This window comes from Sipha flava, unplaced genomic scaffold (assembly GCF_003268045.1).
Source record: "Sipha flava isolate LNK unplaced genomic scaffold, YSA_version1 113_pilon_pilon, whole genome shotgun sequence".
Lineage (NCBI taxonomy): Eukaryota > Metazoa > Arthropoda > Insecta > Hemiptera > Aphididae > Sipha > Sipha flava.
Genome location: NW_020271732.1, coordinates 486,369 through 506,722, shown reverse-complemented (window position 1 = coordinate 506,722; position 20,354 = coordinate 486,369). Strand labels below are relative to the sequence as shown.

Below are 20,354 nucleotides of genomic sequence, written 5' to 3'. Positions count from 1 at the left end.
GTCCCCCGATCGGCTGACGTTTCGTTCCGGCCAACCTTTTTTTGCGGCAACAACAGGTACGTTTTTCACTAAATACACAGTGCTAGACCCGGCAAAATCAAAGCGGGGTAGGAGCACTCTGCTTTTCCGAAAAGATACCAAAACCGTCCCCAAAACTTGTTAAGCGTTATGATTACAACGTAATAATAGTAAGGGCACGCTAACATTTCTGAAAATCAGTCGGAGTCCCCGTGCGACCCCTCTCAAGTCGAGCACTATTTGTAATACATAGATCGAGAACGACGTTTTTACGAGTCCGGGCGAACGTCGCGGCGCGATCCTATCCGGGTTGTTTGCAACAGTGGAATCGATTTTCAATCGCTCGTAACTACACACGACATACGGTTCGCCCCCGGAGTCGGTGTTCGCAACTTGAAATCGTCCACGTAAAATTATTGCCGGTGTTTGTTTTCGTTTTTTCTTTCAAGATAATGAGTGGTTCAACCCCCCCCCCCCCCCCCCGTGTAACCATACAACCGTGTACGATCGCAAAAATTGCAGTATTATGTATTCGTTTAAATAAAATTTACCACATAAATTACAAAGCGAAACAATTATATTTATACGGGAATTCTTTATCGAGTAACTTTATCACTTTAGCACTTTTCTTCTGATCAATGGTTGCTTTTGCGTCGACATAAATTCACTTTTTTTCTCTACTGCCATTAGCATGAAATATTCTAAGTATGAATCGGATAATGTGCTTTTCAAAGTTTTTTTAATACGTTCAAGTGTAGAGAACGATATCTCATGAGCAGGACTCGATTTAGGCATTTTGAGGCGCTTACGTAAAATGAAAATTGTGGCTGATCTTTTTTTCTTTTTAAATATTATTATTATTTCGATTTTATTTATTTTATACGATGAAAGTTTTAGTTTAAAAAAAGGTTCATAAAAACCCGAGGCCTTCTAATAACGGATACCATACATAGACATTTGCTTATCTTTCCTAATGATAAATATAACCCTCCTCACGAGCAAACTATAAAAATAAAAAGGATAATCTTATAATATTTATAGTTAAATCTTTAGAGAAAATTATTTTACTTGTGTCGTTGGCAAAGTGAGTGAAAACTTGTATGCCAAAGTCAATATGATATAAGCATCATTATAAAGATTATATCCATAAGCAGTGTATAACAACAGGTAACACAAATTTATAGGTCGTGTGTACAGTTATTGTATTTATTGAAGTTGTTTTTATCATTATCCTCGTCATCGACGTGATTCAAGGTATAGATAAATGTTTTTATTAAATGACTTCTAATTTACCAGTTTTTTTTAAATTTTATTAAAAATTCATGATCAGGCAATTCACAGTCAAAAAATTTGCAACTAAATATGAAAATAATAAACGAAGGAATACATTCGGAAAAACTGGTAAAGTATGTGCCGTACCCTTGATAAGAAGCCAGAAATTAAAATAATTATAATAAATTATAATATATTATTATAATAATTATAATATAAAATAAAATAATAAATATTGATTGATACGAAAAAATATTATAGTTCTTAACAATTCATGGTAAAATTAAAAACTGGCTTCACGGACACCGGTTCGCCAAAGAGTTCCCCGGTATCCCGATGGGCTAGTCCGGCCCTGAACAATATGTACGCAATAAAATTACGTCATGTTCAACCCGGGCTGCAGCATATAGAAAATGCCAATGAAATGTTATTTCTTATGTATTCTACCTAATGCAAATTAAGATTTCAATGTTACACAATATTAAAATATGCTTTTTTAAGAATATATGTTTCAGACGTATTTGTGATACGAATAAAAGAATACTTAAATTGCGTGTTCCGATACTATGATTCTTAGTTCAATGATTACTACGCGGATAATATTTCAGTCGAAACATATTACTCTCAACATGTTATTTTTCAGTGAAAACGACATTTGTGGCCTTTATACTCGTAAGTCAATAAGTCATCGTACCGATTACCAGTGAATAATAATTATCCCAGCGATAAGCGTCGGATCAATGCAGATCGATTATGCAAAATTCAAAATAGTACATTTGTACAACGAATCCGTACATATTAACTGTTTTATCGACAGCAGACGGTCACGAGGACCAAACGGAGTGTTAATTTTTTTTTTTTATTAAATTTTTCATTCGGTTAACCGAAAAACATGATTTCACGAACGTGTAGGTGTTTCCCACGTTCAGTGCGATAATCGTTACAACGCATTGTTGCGAAATTCCACGCCAACGCGTCTTAACTGCGCTGCAATTTTGTCGACCGACATTTCCATACGGTTAGTTAGTTTAAGTATGCGCGTAAAAAGTGTCCGAAATGTCAGTGTCGATTTCGATTAGCCCATGTGTTCACCGTTTGAAGTGGTGAATTAAAATTGATTAATAACTCGATTTATTTTGTCTTGCGGGCAGTGCTGGTGCAAGTTTGCGAGGCCCTGGGTAAAATAAATTTTGAGTCTTATAATTTCTGTTGATAAAATATTTTAAGTTCAATTAAATCAGAACCGGGGGGCCCTGGGCAACTGCCCCTATTGCCTATTTGCTCCTCCCCTCGCGCTGTCAATGTTTGCGGGACGTCGAATTCCATTTTCGGATTGTCTTCAACAGAAGATCCGGCGAATGAATAGTGTTCAACGTGTTCGCTGAAATACGAAAAATCGAATGTGATTCATCAACGGTACCCAATGACGTTCGCCCGAACATCCGATGCAAACGGATGCACGCGAATGCACCACGTATAAATTGCCTACACGGCTAATGGACTCGTTACTGCGTCGCCGAGACGACATAGCCGTCCGTATTATTTCGTTGATAACATTACCGTATTATCAGTTTCATTTGTTTTATTTTTATTTATTATTATTTTTTTTTTTATTTGTTCGCTTCAATTACATCGCAACTATTATAATTTTGTCGCGAAAATCAAGAATTATGAACATTTTATATTTTTCTACCACGACTGCGGGTTATTTTGAACAGCCGGTGTGTAATATTTTGTTTCGTTCGTACCGCTCCACGTCGTTTTTTTTCGTTTTTTAACTCGTTCGCCCGAACAATATTTATATTTTTAATGTACCCGTACATGATATTAATCCGTACATTTATGTCGCTCAATCCTCATTCGTTACATTATAGTCACGGGCTGATGTATAATAGTAATAACCATTGTTTATGTAAGTTGATTTTGAGAACTATTGTGTATCAGTGTACTGAAATCGGGTTTGTGTGTTATACTAAGTGTTCGAATAGATGGAAGAACTGCCTGCCCTCTTGGACAGATTGAAATCGACTGTAGAATGTTTGTCAATGTCCAGTCGAACCAGTACCTGGGAGGTGTGCGGTGGCTTAGATCGCCTTCATTCAATCATGATGACTATCTTCAGGCATGGATGTTTGTCATTAAATTCAAATGTAAGTACTTATGAGAAATCATGATGGGCGTGTTAACAATAAAAAATGATCATGTACCATAGGTGTGTCCAGACTTTTTTAGCTAGTCACGCAATAGGATAATTTACAAATGCGATACTGGGTTACCAAAAGAAAAAGAAAATATGATCTTCAAATTATGAAAAAATAATTTTTATCTTATATTAAATATATGAATATAAATAAAAATTTTCTTAATTCCTACTACCTATAATATTAAATGTTGTTTTGTTGGAATCTAAGTAACTTTAAACTAGCATTTATTGATTACTACAACAACAAATAACTTTGATTGTTTATTTTATATACTCAATGAATATTCCTTTAGGTTTCTATTAGTGTTTACTATAATTGTGATTGCACTGTTAGATGATACTTATTAGATTATCTATTTAAAAATGATTCAATTGTCTTAAGCAAAATAATTATAACTATTTTTGTATTATTAAGAATAAAGATGCAGTTTGGAATTTTATTCAAGGAATAAATTGGTTACACCCAAGAATAGCATCATTATGTACATTCTTTGAAAATTCCTGCCCAAAAAATGAACATTTGGACAAATCATCATTATGGATTTATAAAAGGTATATTATAAGAGTCAATGAGTAACTTAACAAATTTAATTTAATTTAAACTGTTTAAATTAATTAATTAATTAATTAAATAATTTAATAATTAATGTTATGTACTTATAATAATAATTGTTATTTATTAGTAAATAGTATCATAACTGTTTAGAGTTTTTAAATATTTCTATCAATATTTAAAAGAATTGAAGTTGATACATTTTTACTACTTTCTATCACAAGATTTTTTACATTATCTATATTCAGCATACCTATTAATCTTATAAAACAATAAAGATTTAAAATATATATATATATATATATTTGACTTATAATGCTTTTTTTAAATTTTAAATTTTATTAATATAAATACTATCTACTAAAATTATTTAAAACTATTTATTATTTAACTATTAACATTTTAATTAATTTACTCACTCAATGTAAAAACTATATTTGGTAGTTATTTTATCAATTAAGTAAAAAAAGTAATAGTTTAATTTTTGTTGTTTTGTATAAGTAGTTCCTTATTTTAAATTTAACTCTCATAGAGTCTGATTATTTTTTTGTTGGGAGATAGTTATCAAATTATAAATTTTCTGTATCCATGAAAATAATTTATGTATTACCAACATTAAAGATTTAAAATTTAAAATTTAAATTTCAAAATTAGATTGTTTTATGTGTTTTAGTCTGCAGTTAAAAAAATATAAATATAATATTTTTACCTTATAAATTTTGATATTTCAGCCTAGAAAATCATACGTTGTCCGAAAAACTTGGATGGTTGTTATCTGATAAAGATCATCTTTATAAGTGTTATAAACCAGAAGCTTTTTTATGTCAAAAAGCATACAGTGATGCTGCCTTGTTGTGTCTTAAAGTTGTTGAGCTAAATCAACCTTCTTTACTTTTGGAAATCGATCCAAAACTAGTAAGATATCTTTAATTGATAAATTAATAATTCACTAATTTATTGTTTTAAAAATTTTTCTAGTATTTGAATTATTCATCTAAAAATGAACATTGTTCTACTCTACCAAAATCATCGTACAAACAAACACATGATGAGTATTTTGAACAATTCTGTACACTGAAAAATCCTTTAAAGCATACTTCAGTTCAAATTAATGATACAAATACAGAACATCATAACAATTTACCAAGTTGTAAGATTAAGCACTTATCTTTAAAACAGTATCACAAAAGTTGGCCAGATCTGCACAAAATGTTAGATCGACCAAAACTAAGGCGATCTTTTAGTTATGACACCTTTCAAGCATCAGACAATAAACTAGATTTTTTAAACCTGGCCGATTCTGATATTTCAACTCCTAAGTTATTAGATGTAAATTATGAACAACTTCTAAATGAAAATGTTGATTCAAATAAACATCAGTTATTGAAAGAAAAAATATTTTATAATCACAGTAATTTATCCAAACGAATAAAACGACAATCAAAATTGATAAGACTGCCATCAAAAATACTAGAAGAATCTGATGATGACACCCGAAGTAATATTTCGGATGGAACTAGAACATTAATACCTTATGATGAATTTCCACCTTCGAAGTACACTGGAACACCTGGATTAATTAATTCATATTTTCCCGGTCAAGATTTATTCAAATTTTTGTCTTCAGGACAATTTGTTCAAGCTAATGCTGAACTTGATCGTGAAAACGCACATTTCAAAATTTCTGAAGCAATTATTGGAACTATTGAACAAGTTAGTGTTCAATTATTATTGTTTTCTTATTGTTATTCTGGTTTTAGAAATTCTGTAAAAATGTGAATACAATACATTATCAATGAATATACTTCAAAAATTATTAAGTTTAAAATATAACAACTACAGCCCTAGCTTTTCAATTTATTTAATTATTAATAATCATTATCTTTTATTACTATCAAAATATGATTGCAATTATAATTAATTCTGGTGGAATTGGTAAATATTTTATTACAATTTAGAATTTTATCAATTTTAACTTTATTAAGTCAGTAAACTATGCACTTGTATTACAGTTTCATATATAAGAGGCAGAATATAATTCGTATAATATTATGTAGCTTAAAATAGTAGTTACCTAAAAATGTGACAGTTGTAATTTACAACTTGATCCAATTTTGAAGTCTTCTACTGAGGCACTGTGCCATAATTATTTTATTCTTTGATAATGTTTTATAATTATATTTTTTCATTAATTTAGTTAATATTTTTCTCTGATTTACGGGACTAAAAATTGTTATGATAATTATTTCTTTTTTTTGTCATTTCAAAAATATTGTTTTTCTATTGTGTGTTGTATAGTACAAACATTATTATACTTAGGGTCGGCCTGATCAGAGCAGCAGGGCTAGTATTTTAATTTGGACCATGATCATATTATAATCTCCATTTGATGTGTTCTAATATGTAATACTGTTTTACTGTTACACCCCTCCCTTCTCCGACTTATCAGAAATTTTTATAATTGAATAGTTATTTCAAAGTTTTCATAAGACTTGCAAATAATATATATATATTTTCAAACCGTACTCCAATGGTTCCCTGCGTTTGCCCCTAATTACTACCTAAATATATTATACATGCATAGTTCACCAGTTCACATAGATTATGTGTGTATATATCATATATACCCTTAGATGCACACTTTAATATTATATAGAGATATTTTTGAGGTACATTTTATGTATGATCTATATCTATGTAATTATAAAAAGTTTTCACAATTTCTATTGTATATTAAGTGGAATACTAAATCTATCTAATACTATGGTCTAACTTTGCTTGTATCTGATCTGTATGCAAATTCTCATTGAATATTATTTAATATTGATTTTATGTAAAAAATATTCTATTAAAATTAGATCTAATTTAAACAAGTTTATTTTTATTACTTTAAAATAATTATCAAAACAGTTATATACAATAACAATATTTTTTAATTACTAGTAGTTTAAGTCTAAATGTACTGACACACATTACACTTAAAAATACCAAAATATGAGGTTTTAATATTTTTCTGGACGAACTGAAATTATAATACAAAACTATTGTATAAAATCAAACTTTATTGATTTGACACCACCCCATTTTCAATTTATTTTTTATCAATTTTATTTTTAATTCTTTGCGTTCTGTATGCACATATATTTTTTCCACCTCAACCGTCGCTCTGCTCCGTGAAAATCGTCTGTTTTTCGAAAACTGTACCATCCCTTACTATTATTCAGGCCGGCCCTGATTACACGGTAGGTACTTATGTAACAATGTTTTGTATTTATACATAATTTTTCTCTGCAAGTACGTAACATTCGTATTGGTCAAGTTATATAGACAATTACAACCTGGCTCTCCGAGAAGTCATCTAGTCGAGTGTTGGAAAACAGCTAGAAAATAAGGCTGCGTGCGATACTCGTTTTTTCGTCGATAATCCGTCCGCGACTATCGCCGTCGAACGGAGACTTCCACAAATGCCTATACGTCCGCAACACAACGGTACTACCATCACGTGCCCCTTAATATACATACCACATGTGTAACTCACTATAGGTGTTATGTGTAAGATCTCATACATATTTTAATACTTAAAACGTTAAATCTATATCCATACATAGTATATATTATATTTAATCAGGGTTTGGAACTTACAGTGCTTAATAATACCAAAATATGCACTAAAAAACGGTAAAATATGCATTTAATATATTTATTTATAATAATATAGATGAGTTATTATTATAAATATGAATCGCTAGTCAAAATATGCGAAAGGATCACAATAAAGTTACAAATAAGCACGTTTCTGCAAAATCTATGAAATATACAAAAATATGCGTATTCGAATTTTGGATTTGAAATCATGATATTAAGAAATTAATTAATTTCGTAAACTTTTTTGTTTTACAATAAATAAAAAACGTATGCAAATGTTGTTAAGTCCCAAACCCTGTATATAATGTAATATATTATTTTTAATACATAAATATATATATGCTGTATGTACTTGCATGACTATTATTGATTTATAATGTTCATGATTATTTTAGAAAGTCACTATTTATTATACGTTGTTTTTATACGTTTGAATTTATCTATTTACCGTTGTACTTAAAGTAATTATTATTTACTTGATTATAATTTGATATGCCCCGATTTACGGATTATTTTTAATTAGATTTCGTAAGTAAACGTTTTGTTGTTTTATTTCATTGTTAGCGGGAACATTTGATACGTACAATGATCACATTGTTATGATTTCGTTCTGTTATGACTGCTGATGTGTTTTCATGATTATTATGTATTATTGATGTTTTCAGATCAAATGCAATCAAAAGTTGAATTTTACCGACGAAATAATCGAAGAGAGCGACGAAGAAATAAATCGATTGAAAAAAAGGATTCGTTGTCGGCGTAGACAAAAACTAGAAGTCGACCAACCAAGGACCACTGGCACGTCGTCTTCCGATTGCATGACCGAATGTAACTAATATTTTATATTATTATCAAAATAATAATTCTATTAGATCTACGTGTTCTACATTAAAACGTTAACTGAAGGTTTGCTATTTAAAATAATGTCGATTTTCTAACCGAGGGGTAAGGCTGGTTATGGTGGTCATGCGTAGATTTAAACACTAATCCGATGCGAAAAAGTGCTTTTTTTGAAAAACAAAAACTTTTTTCCAGCTACCGATCACACGATGAGCTCCCTGACGTCCTCTTACTGCTCGACCACCTCCAGCATGTCGACCACGGACGACATGGACGAGTTTGACTTGGACAACGAGAGCTACGGTTCATCGAGGTTTTCCGCGTGCAGCTCGTCCACGAGCTCCCTGTACTCGAACGTGGACCGAATGCGATCGGCCAGCTCATGCTCGTCCGTGGTCACCGCGGAAAGCGTCGCGCGCTCGTTGATCCGTCAGATTAGCCACAAGAACAATTGGCCTGTCGATGTCAACGTCCAGTGGTTGATATCGGAACGCGATGCACCCCAACAGGTATGCGTAGTTATTGTATAACGTTAGTTATTTATTATTGCTGTATCGTATTCAGGAGTTGACTTTCCGGGGGAGGGTGAAGAAGTTCAACCTTTGTATACGAAAAAAGGGATACACTAGGATAGTTTCACGTGCATATAAATATTTTCTAAATCCAGAACTCCGTACCGTCGAAATAACAAAGGAACCGGCACTCTGCATTTGAAAAAAATTCAATTATTTTTTATCATATGTTTTTAAAACAATTATATAACGTACTTTTTTTTTTTTTTTTACATATCCGCAGAATTTATATTTTGTAATTATATTGTATTACGTATTTTATATTATGTCAATAATTATAATTTATTAGATTTATTTTGGATATCGATGTGACCGTAGTCTTTTTGTGATGACACGGCGTCTAGGAAAATCATAGCGTCTGTCTAATATTATTTTTATTTTATTTATGTACGTAGAGTGGCAGTGTCGAATAAAAAAATCTTATGTGTGGTGATATTTTATGAAATTGATAGAAAAAAATTAACAAATATGTTTTAGTGTATTATTGTGATACGACAGAGCACAACTATTTATTTCTCAATCGAAATCTATAATTATTTTTCTAGTCCTTAAAAATAATTTGTTAACTTCTTATGTCATTGTCAACATATACTGGCCGTATATATGCCTACACTCTCTACTCTACGTACACTTCACTCATCCGTCTATCGACGTTAATTACGTAGATTCTTAAATGTGATGATAATCAATAGTTTCTAAAACATAATAAATTGTTTTGTATTTATTCGTTTAATGTATTGAAAGGTTTGAAACCGTACAAAATATGATTTGTGTAAAATCTCTTAAGAGGGAGAATTGTCCTTATCGCCCCCTTCAAGCACGGCTTTGACTGCAATGTCACTTGACACACTGACATTGGAATGTTCTAGGTACTATAAAGTGTTGAGCACTTGCACGTTTCAAATGCACCCTCGCCACTTTTCCCTAATTAATTATTATTGCATTTTACAAGTCGGACGATGGATTCTGTGTTTAGAAATTTCAGTGTCAACGCCGAGCTTAAAAATTAGTTAAACAATATCATGGTTAATTTTAGTTTTCGATTTAGAAATATTCTATGAAAAATATTGTAAAAATTATATTTATAAAGTGTATTTTTTACTATAAATTAAGTATGAAAATAAAATATAAATGTGTTTGAATATGATGCAGTTATTCTCGCAGTTCTTAAATTTCCCTCCCGATAACCGTCTTTGTGTATTTTTGTATAAAATCAGTCTGTGATTATAATTAAATTTTATTCGTATTGATAAATGAGCATTTTTTGATCAAAATAATATTCTTATATTGATAATATAATAGCATTAAGTATATTTACACGTGTTATTAGTTTATGAATAATGTTTGACTGAAATTATTAAAATTTTGTTTTTTTCTCTCAAAACATTATTGTCTGTTTTAGATTTTGCCATTGCCGTCGAGTTGGCCCGTCAACCCTCACGAACCCGAAGATCTGAAAAGTTCCTCCAGACTAAGAGGAACAAATGATTGGGCACCACCGCGGCCTCAAATTATATTCACTTGTCATCCATCTCCCATGTAAGTATACAGAAATACGGTTTTAAAAATTATTTATTTTTCAGTTATATATGTCATGATTTTGTACTGTTAATTATTACGTTTTATCTAAAACTTTTAAATATCCAAGAAGTACTCTCCTTTCATAATCTTATTTCTTCATTAAGTTGGTTTCTATAAATTATTGCTTGTATACGTCATGTGTTTGATTAAAACTGCAGGTTAGTGGTCGTTATATTTTAACATAAAATTGAGTACTTAAATTTAAAATTAATTATTAGGTTTTTAATTTTGAACTTAAGGATGAACACTTATTTAACTATATTTTTAAAACTAGATAATACTTCAAAAGTTGTATTCTGCTTGTTAACAAATTGAAAATTGATAAAAAAATTGTAATTTAATTGTAATTTACCAAATGTTCAACTTTTTTGCATAAAGCTGATATAGACATTCATTTTTTTGTTTGAATCGGAAATATCAAGTATTTATATGTCCGTTGCTTTTTTTAAGTTCATAGCATTTTTAACAACTACTCGTATCATTTATAATAATTCACAACAACACGCATGAATATGAATAATAAAACGTTTTAACAGAATCCATAATATTGATCTACACTTGTAGCGATTCCCAAACTTTTTTATTTCTACTTACTAATTACATATTTTTTAAGTTTTACGCATCAGTAGAACAAAAACTATTTTTTCTTACTTATCAAAATATAAAATATCTATGGTTATTTTACAAATATAAAACCTTTTATTATTTAAACTACTTAAATATTAAACAATAAGCATTTTTAATGCATAGTAGTTAAATTAAATATGTACATTTATTATTTTTATTGTTATTAATTATAATGAATAATAAAGATCACGAAGATGTTATTATCAAATAAACCAAATAATATTAAATTTAATAATATTATTAATAATAATAATAATAATATTATAATATTACGAGTGCAATTAAATGAATATAGAAAAACGTGTGTGCGTAACATGGTTTATCATTATTGTGTATGTTTATTGGTTTTTTTTCGTTTTTTGTGTTTACAGTAGAAAAAACCTAATGGAACAGCAAGGTTATAAGTGCGCTGGCTGTGGTACAAAAGTGGCGGTGAAGTACGCTTCGAAGTTCCGCTATTGCTTTTACTTGGGTCGGTATTTTTGCACCGGGTGCCACGTGAACAAGACCGCCGTCATACCCGGCCGGATAATTGCTAAATGGGACTTTTCAAAGTACGTCAGCCGGTACAAAGTGATGTGCAACTGCGGTGCCTCTGACAGCGCATTGCACGACAGTATTATAATATGGTATCCGGTGTAAATAACGAAACAATAACCACGAATGTAAAAATCGCGAATTAATGATGGCGAAAATAAAAACAGCTAATTTTAAAAAAGAACGAAAATATTACATTATTATTATTACATCAATAAATTTCCATATAGTAGGGGGGCTTCCTCCTAAAAAATATTTATTATATTATTAAAAATACTAATTATTAATAAAATAAGTTATAGTTTTAAAAGTTTTGAAACATATCCAAGTAATGTATTAAAGTGTATAGTATTCAAAATAGAGATTACAAGAAACTGAAATTTGGCTATTATGCACGATCGCGCATTTTAAAATTCGCTATTTTTATTTTCGCTATTATCAGTTCGCGATTTTCATATTTGCGATTAATTATTTCGTTATTTTGGCCTAGAACCTTATAATATGCGTATTCTCTCTGTCTCTTCTAGGTACCCAGTGTCATGTTTCTCGTTCGCTCTACTCGAGCAAATGTTATTCGACCCTTTGTTCAACATAGCCGACCTGAACAGCGTGCTGTACAAACGCGCTAGGGGCCTGGACAGGGTGCGATTGTACCGGTTGCAGTTGTACTACATCAAAGATTTCATCTTCTCGTGCAGATACGCGGATAGGTTGGTGCAATGAAACAATCGTTTTTTGTCATGTGATTTGTTTTTTTATTCCGTTTTTGTTTTGCCGTCATTCAATGTACACAAATTCACTTGTGTCTATCGAACAACGTACCTAACCTATACGAGACAAACAGTCGATGGGCCTCCATAAAAATATATTTTTGATAATTTGTACACTGAAAACTGCGTCATTTTTATATCTGCATCTATCTATTAAGCTTTATTAAGCTATAGTAGCCCAAAAGACAGTACGAAATATGGATAATATAAAATTAAGACTCGATAGATTATGCTAACTATGGTAGCGATTATTTTTATCATAATAATAAATTAGCTCATTATACTAATTGTAATATTATATTAATAAAATTACACATTTGGTAGTCTCCGAGCCCAATGAATATTTATCAAAGCTGTTATGTTAGATAATTTTTTGTATATACATATGTCACGCACCTGATTTAAATATTAGCATACTTCATGGCATAAAACTCAACCGTGGTTTTTTTTTCAATCGGTCACAGTACTGGACTAGTGTTATATAAAATAGTATTCTTCATTTATATAAATTACTAATAATGACGACAGATCAATTGTAAATGGGTTTCGTGGTGGTGATGAAAAAATAATGATTTGCGACGCTAAAGCTTTGATAAACTTTATAATGTATTCGGCCCATCGACCGTGTACCGATTTGTCTGTCCGGTGTGATCGTGATGCTTATATTATTGTTGTTTGCGCACGTAGGTTAAAAGAACCATTGGACACCATGGAAGCTCATATAATACTGAAGCCCGACTTGTTTTCCATTCAGAACATGCTGGATGTGAAAAGTGGAGAACTGGGGAAAAAATTGCAATCCTTGATCATCAGCTGTAACAAGCACATCGTGAATTGTCAGGTAGAAAACGCTAACCCGACAAACGCTGTACATGACCGTAATGCAGTGGCGTATCAATCGTGGGGCAAAGTGAGGGCAATGATTTGAGGATCTTGGACATATCTGAGAGATTATAAAATAATTAAAATAGTTTAACAATGTTGACGTATTCAACAGTAAATTCCCGAATCAAACGTGATAATTCCAGTTACAATCAGTACCTATTAAAGTAGCAGAGTTTTTTTCTTGCTATGGTGTTCGTTACAGTAATAAACTGGATTTCCTATTCAATTTTCATGTCTACTAATTATCTGTTTAATATTTTAATTTATTGTTTCATAATAAGCGTTTGCGTTTAAAATAAAAAAAGCGATACGATGTGCGTTCTTTGAATTTCCATATGAATGCATATCAGTCGCGGAACGTAGTTTACTTGCTGAACAGGGGGGGGGAGCTACTTCCCATGCAGTTACGCCACTGCCGTGCGTCACGTGCTTGATATCCGGCCAAAATAGCGAAACAAAAATCGCGGATGTAAAAATGCTTAAAATATACGAATAAGCATTTGATGATAATAATTTTGAAAAAAAAATTAGGCATTTAGTGAAAAATTATATGCTATACCATTTACAGATTTCTTATTATCATTAGTATTATAATATGTAATTAACGAATGAAAAGCACAGTCTTGTACTTTTTTTTTATCTCTGGTTATTCTCCAGCATTATACTGTTCTCGTTTTAATTCTTCTAAATTTCAAATTTTCTTTATTACATTTAGCTTACTGCTAAAGAATATTTATTATACTGTTAAAAATACTAATTATTAATAAAACAGGCTATAGTTTTACAGTTTTATAAGTTTTGAAACTTATCCGAATACTATATTAATATGTATAGTATTCAAAAGAGGAATTATAAAGAACTGCGATTTCGCTATTGTCAATTCGCGATTTTTACGCGCGTGATACGGTGAGAAATGCTCACGCGGCGTTGCGATGTTCCAGTTGTGCCGCGCGAGAGGGTTTGTCTGCGAGATGTGCAACAAGAACGAAGTACTGTTCCCCTGGGACTTTGGGACCGTGACGCGGTGCGTGGACTGCGGATCGTGTTACCACAAAAAGTGTTACCACTCGCGAGGCGTGCCCGCGTGCCCCAGATGCCCCAGGATCGTGGCCATGTTCAACAGGACCAACAATCAAAACGACCGACAGGATTCCGTCGTACAATCGTAAATTTCCCGTTCGTCGTCATCGTCGTTGTCCGGGGCGGAACCGAAAAACACACAACTATTACCGTTGCAATCAATCAAACGTTTCTGTCTGCGATTTTTTTTCTTTTCTATTTTTTTTTTTTTTTAATTATTTATATATATATATATATGTATATATATATATAATTTTTTTTGTTTATTTATTCGATATTCTTTTAATCTACTGATTTACCTGATTAGTATTTATTATTATTATTATTATTTTATTTATTTTACCAGTAGGTAGATCACTATTTTATTTTTATTCACACGACCGCTCTGGCGGTATTTAATCATTTATTGCTCTGTATACTATATTATATGAAATAACATGAAAACCACTGTGTTACTCTTTCGTCCGTTGTGAGTGCGTGCGTGCGTGCGTGCGTGTGTGTGTGTGTGTGCAGGGTCATATTAAAAGGGTACTTTGGGGAGGGAATAGTCCCCTGAAATATTTGAGGGGGCGGCAAAAATTGTTTTACAGTGATTCTAAGTAAAAATAAATCGATTTTTTCGCATTCTCAATGGATAAATCAATGATAAATAAAATTACATACGAAAAATAAATGTAATGTTGTAAAATAATTTATATTATTTAGTAGCTATAAACTATATATTTATTTAAGAGTATTTTATTGAGATACGGGTATTGGTTTAATCTTGATTTGTATGAAGATGGGTATTTAGACTGAAGAGTACTACCGATCAGCCCTATGAAAGATAATTTTTTATAACATAATTTAGATGATTATTACTTAGTTATTATTTTAAATTTTATATTAATTACAAATATTGTGTAATAATAGTGCACTAAGATAGGGAACATGAATTTTGAGCGTACCGATGGGCTTTTTAATGAATTAAATACATCCCTATATATGTAAATGCCTATACATTTGGCGCATTGATCTCGCCTATGCTTTTGACAAATCTTATACGAACTTAATTTAACAATGCGACACGAACTCAAAAAACTACGTAATATCCGTACGGCCATACGCGAGAATTACACACACAATCTACGAGTCGGCTTCTGTTCCGTCTTTAATATGGGCACGTGCTCAGGGCCCCCGTCGGGTTGAGAGCCCTGAATAATAGAAATTACTACTTAACATTTTTAGCTGTAACGTATTAATACGAACATCTGTAAAAAAAAATAATTCTTAATTCTAGAAAAAAATCTTAGGTAATTGGTATACCATTTACCTAAGACTTTTAACATTATAGTGTTAAAATGTTAAATAAATAATGAATGTTTAATTGTGTGCAATTACATTAGGTATATTTAATTTATTATCCCATTACTTAAACAGGTTTTTCATTAAAATTAATAACTCATGTCGCCCGGCAGTATTAAATTCATCATACAAAATAACCTTTTGATGTTTTTACTCGATTTTTTTTTCTTTGTTCACTAAAAAGACCCCCGAGCTCTATGTGCCCATACTGCATAGCCTATGACGGCTCTGATCGGCCTAAGTTCTAATCGTGTAAATTGTTTTCTATACCGAACGCCGTAAACAGTGTCATGCAGTGTTCTGTACAGTAAATGATTTTTCAGTCCTTTTGTAACTTCACACGTCTTCATCACTTATTTAGGGTATTAGTGCTGCATGGTTATGACGACGAGAAATTTAAGTGCAGGCACAGGTGTGCAAGAAGGGGTTAAGAAAAAAAAAGAGAAAATTATTTGACAAGAAGTTCGAGTTATAGTAACAACACGTCGTAATTAAAATAATTATTATGAAATTTTTATTTTAATTGGTTTGATATTTCAACGCATCTATTTATAATGTTGGAGCACGTATTCCTTTCGCTTCGTTCAGGATCTAAAATTAAAGACAGTGACGTAGTTGGTGTACTTATTAAAAGTTTAAAACTAAAATGTAAAGCGCAACTTTTATAATCATTATTATTATATCACGTAATAGTTTACGACTAAAAAAAAAACTAACAACGTTTTTTTCTGTTGAGGAACAAACAATGAATTAAAACACACTGATGATAAGATTTAAAAAAACAAATTTTTTTTCGTAAAAATGCGCACCGTCATTATATTATAATAATTTCTATTGTTACTCTATTGATACACACCTCGTTCGGTATTAACTATTAAGGTCCTTGCACCTTGTCTAAGCTCAAAAATGTAAAGTACACTAAAGACAATATTTTACAGGACGTGCGCCCGCCCGTTCGTATCCGCGTGATGAACCTGATTCCCTTTACGGGACCGAGTGTATGGTTTCCGTTGGAAAAAAGGTTATAGGTAATCGATAGTGTTTATGCGCGTCGCCATCATACGTGCGTAAAATCGCGGTTCCATCGTGTGCTACGATTCATCGAATAACATGAACGTTTTTCAAGTTTTTCACCGTAATCTACTCGGCGCCGTGTGTTACACCATTGGCAGTGATCTCGATTGCCGTTCGGTGTCAGAGAAAAATCTGATGGAAGTCCATTCTCTGCAGGACGGGTTCTTTATTAGTGCATTCGTCACAAATATCTTTAGCCATTGATTTTATGACATGAAATGAAATGCTTGAGCCAGGGGCGAATCCTGACCAAAATAACGGGGGGGGGGGGGGGATTTTTAACGGACACGCATGATATAGATATTTATATAGATAAAATTAAAAATATTAATTTTGATATAGGTTATTTATTTAAATAAAAAAAGTCTTAAAAAAAAAAATTATATAGTAATAATAATAATAATAATAATTTTTTTTAGTTATACCAATATGTGTCATAACTATAGAGTTTATAATTACAAATTTGTTGATCGTGGAGGTACCGAAAGATTATTACGTTAATTGTTATCAGTTATCACGTTTCGGAAACACCCACAAACACAAAACTTGGTTACGAATATTTAACATCATGATGGTATATAACTGTGATATCAGTATATCACCAAATAATAAATATAAGTGTGATAACATAGTACCAGCATAAGTTTGGTATAAAAAAAAAAATAATTTAAGATTTCCCTATTTACCCTTGAAGTAATTACGTCAAAAAAATTCTGCTACGGGAACGGGGGGGGGGATCGCCCCATTCGTCTCCCTCTGGATCCGCCCTGGCTTGAGCCTATTTCACGCAAGTGACGAACGTGTTACGAGCTATTAACGTGCGTGGAACACAATCTGACATTTTTCAGTTCGTGGTTCTAGTAAGTTAGTTAATACCACCCACCCACATACCAAAAAGTCATATTAGGTACAACAATTTACCTAATTTCTATTAAATTATCAATTTTATATTACCTACCGCTGTCAGTTGCCAAGACCGAGTTAGTATCCACCTATTAAAATGACACCCACCCCAAACTTTTTGAGAGTTCGGTGAACCACAAAATTCATGATCAAGCTGCCTCTGCCGTTGATTTACATCCATCGTATTTGATTTATTTTTTCAATTCGCAGTAATCCTTCCCGTGCATTCTACCGCGAGTAGAACCATACGGCTGGCTTTGCTTTGAGCTGCTAAACACAGTTTTAGTGGTTATGGTGAACTACTTCGCTACTGGGCTAAACTTCTGACCCAGTGCGCGAACACCACCTTGATACGCTCGTCTACATGATAACGTATTCATACCACGATAATAATTCGAACGACCGTTTCTAATAACAGTCCACGCCTATATGATACAATAATTTCCAAACGTTGCCAATATTTTTCCAAATCCATATTTATAATTTTTAAACTGTTTTTTTTCGTGAATTTTCGTAAATATTATGCCAGCTCCATCTGAGGGAAACCAAAACGTTCCCAAATCTTAAGTTTTTATGCAGTAAAAAAATGTTACCTTTATAGTAGAACATACTGTAGGTATTGTAATACACACACATGTATAATATATCGATTTAATAAAAATAAAAATAATCGTTTAAGGAAATAGGAAAATAGGACAATATTAAATAATGTAGCTATACAAATTTAAAATAATATAGTACGATTATAAAATTTACCTTGTTTTCCATTTTTCAATTGCGCACAGCAGTTGTTGATACGTCAAATGGTGCTTTAAAATTGATATTGTATGGGGGGAAATATTAAATATTAATTTAACACTATACATTTTTGTTTAATTTTAAATAATTAATAAAAATAAACAATATGTATCTATTTTACTTGGTATATATTTAGGATTTTCAAGAAATATTTAATTTTTATGTACCATGGTATTGTAGTATGACAAAAATCGAAAAAGATTAATCAAATATCATACTAAAAATAAATTTTTATTTGTTATCTTGACTATAAAGTTATCACTTACACTTCTTTATGGAAATAAACATTTATTTATTAATAATTATATATACCTGATTTCAAAACGTTTCAAAAATAATTTATAAAACAAGTATAATAGATATGAAAAACTATAATATAATTTGCATAAAAACGTATATACACCTTTATAGTATAGAAAAATAAGTATTTTTCTATTACATAACATTATTAATGTCTCTAAAACTTCAAAAAAATGTTTATTAACTAGTTTGTAGTTCCATCAAACTGGCTTAAAATAATTTATAAATATTTCCAGCTTGTATGTTAAGTTGATTAAGTTCAATCAATGGAAACATGCGTGTTAAAATTGTTCTTATTTATTTTATACTATTAATTTAAATAACCGGTTGTTTGGAATTTATGAGAGGCATACTCAGACAACGGGGCAACTAAGTATTAACAGTGGATATTTCCTACTTGGATATACCTATGAACATGTGAATTTTCCCCTCTCTCAAAGTTTTTTACTTAAATTTCCGAGAATTTTAATTTGCAAATTGTTAAAACCAATTTGCAATTAATATTGGAAAAATTTTGAAATGATTAATTCATTTAGGGGGGCCAACTTCACGTACATCCTTTCTATAATTATCTCTTGCGACGATTTACAGTTGATGTCGCAAACTTTTTTCCAGGTCCCTAGAACTTCCCATTTGAACAACGTGGAGAAACCGGTTATTCATGTATGCACGTATACTCGTACGTGGTATAGTACAATCAAAAATAAATCCGCTAATTTTATTTTATCATACAAGTGGTTTACTGATCACTCGAATCGTCTATACAAGCACAACGACGTTTGTATAAAAAAAAAAAACTAGTGGTCGGTCGACGCTAACTTTTTTCAGCTTCAGATGATACCAAACGTTACACCAAAATCGAAACTTGATATTTTTTAATTATACAATATAATAATAGTATCACAGAGATGCATGTACATATTTTGTAGACGAATTGGGATAAGACTAATAATTTGATTTAATTTTTATTTAATTAATAAGATCATATGCATTTGTAGTATATTTGTATATGCATAACTTCTATATAAATGTAAAACATTTTATTTACACATAAAACTATATACCTACTGGTAACGTATGAAAGAAAGTGAATGATTTCAGACGGAATGGTGTCATAACATAATAACATATTTATGATAATTTATAACAATGTAAAAAAAAGGGGCGAGACACATAGGTCGGGTGCTAATTCATAGTCAGATGAGATAAGAGATGGACGAATGGTATTGCTGTATTGATTTTTTAAACTTGAAACCAATGTACCATTGTTCACGACAAAAACGATACTGAGTGAAAGAGGTCTTATGGATAAGTTTGTATTTCTAAATATGGTTGAAATGGAAGAAGTATCA

At 31.2% G+C, this 20,354-nt stretch overlaps 1 protein-coding gene across 5 annotated transcripts; it reads left to right on the top strand.

Moving 5' to 3' along the window:
• On the top strand, positions 1–15,136 carry LOC112689800 (run domain Beclin-1-interacting and cysteine-rich domain-containing protein). Of its 5 annotated transcripts, none has more exons than XM_025563663.1 (12): positions 1–56; positions 3,268–3,440; positions 3,909–4,045; positions 4,778–4,961; positions 5,025–5,759; positions 8,357–8,519; positions 8,727–9,040; positions 10,506–10,642; positions 11,683–11,865; positions 12,376–12,558; positions 13,306–13,459; positions 14,445–14,672. In XM_025563663.1, exons 2-12 carry the CDS (start codon positions 3,279–3,281, stop codon positions 14,670–14,672), a joined length of 2,580 nt encoding a protein of 859 aa, XP_025419448.1. In that variant the 5' UTR covers positions 1–56; positions 3,268–3,278. The 5 variants fall into 5 exon arrangements, with proteins under 5 accessions (XP_025419448.1, XP_025419456.1, XP_025419461.1 ...); XM_025563671.1 differs by lacking the exon at positions 1–56 and adding an exon at positions 1,565–1,962; XM_025563676.1 differs by lacking the exon at positions 1–56 and adding an exon at positions 1,978–3,202 and having other exon boundaries at positions 3,279–3,440.
• The last annotated feature ends 5,218 nt before the right edge of the window (positions 15,137–20,354 follow it).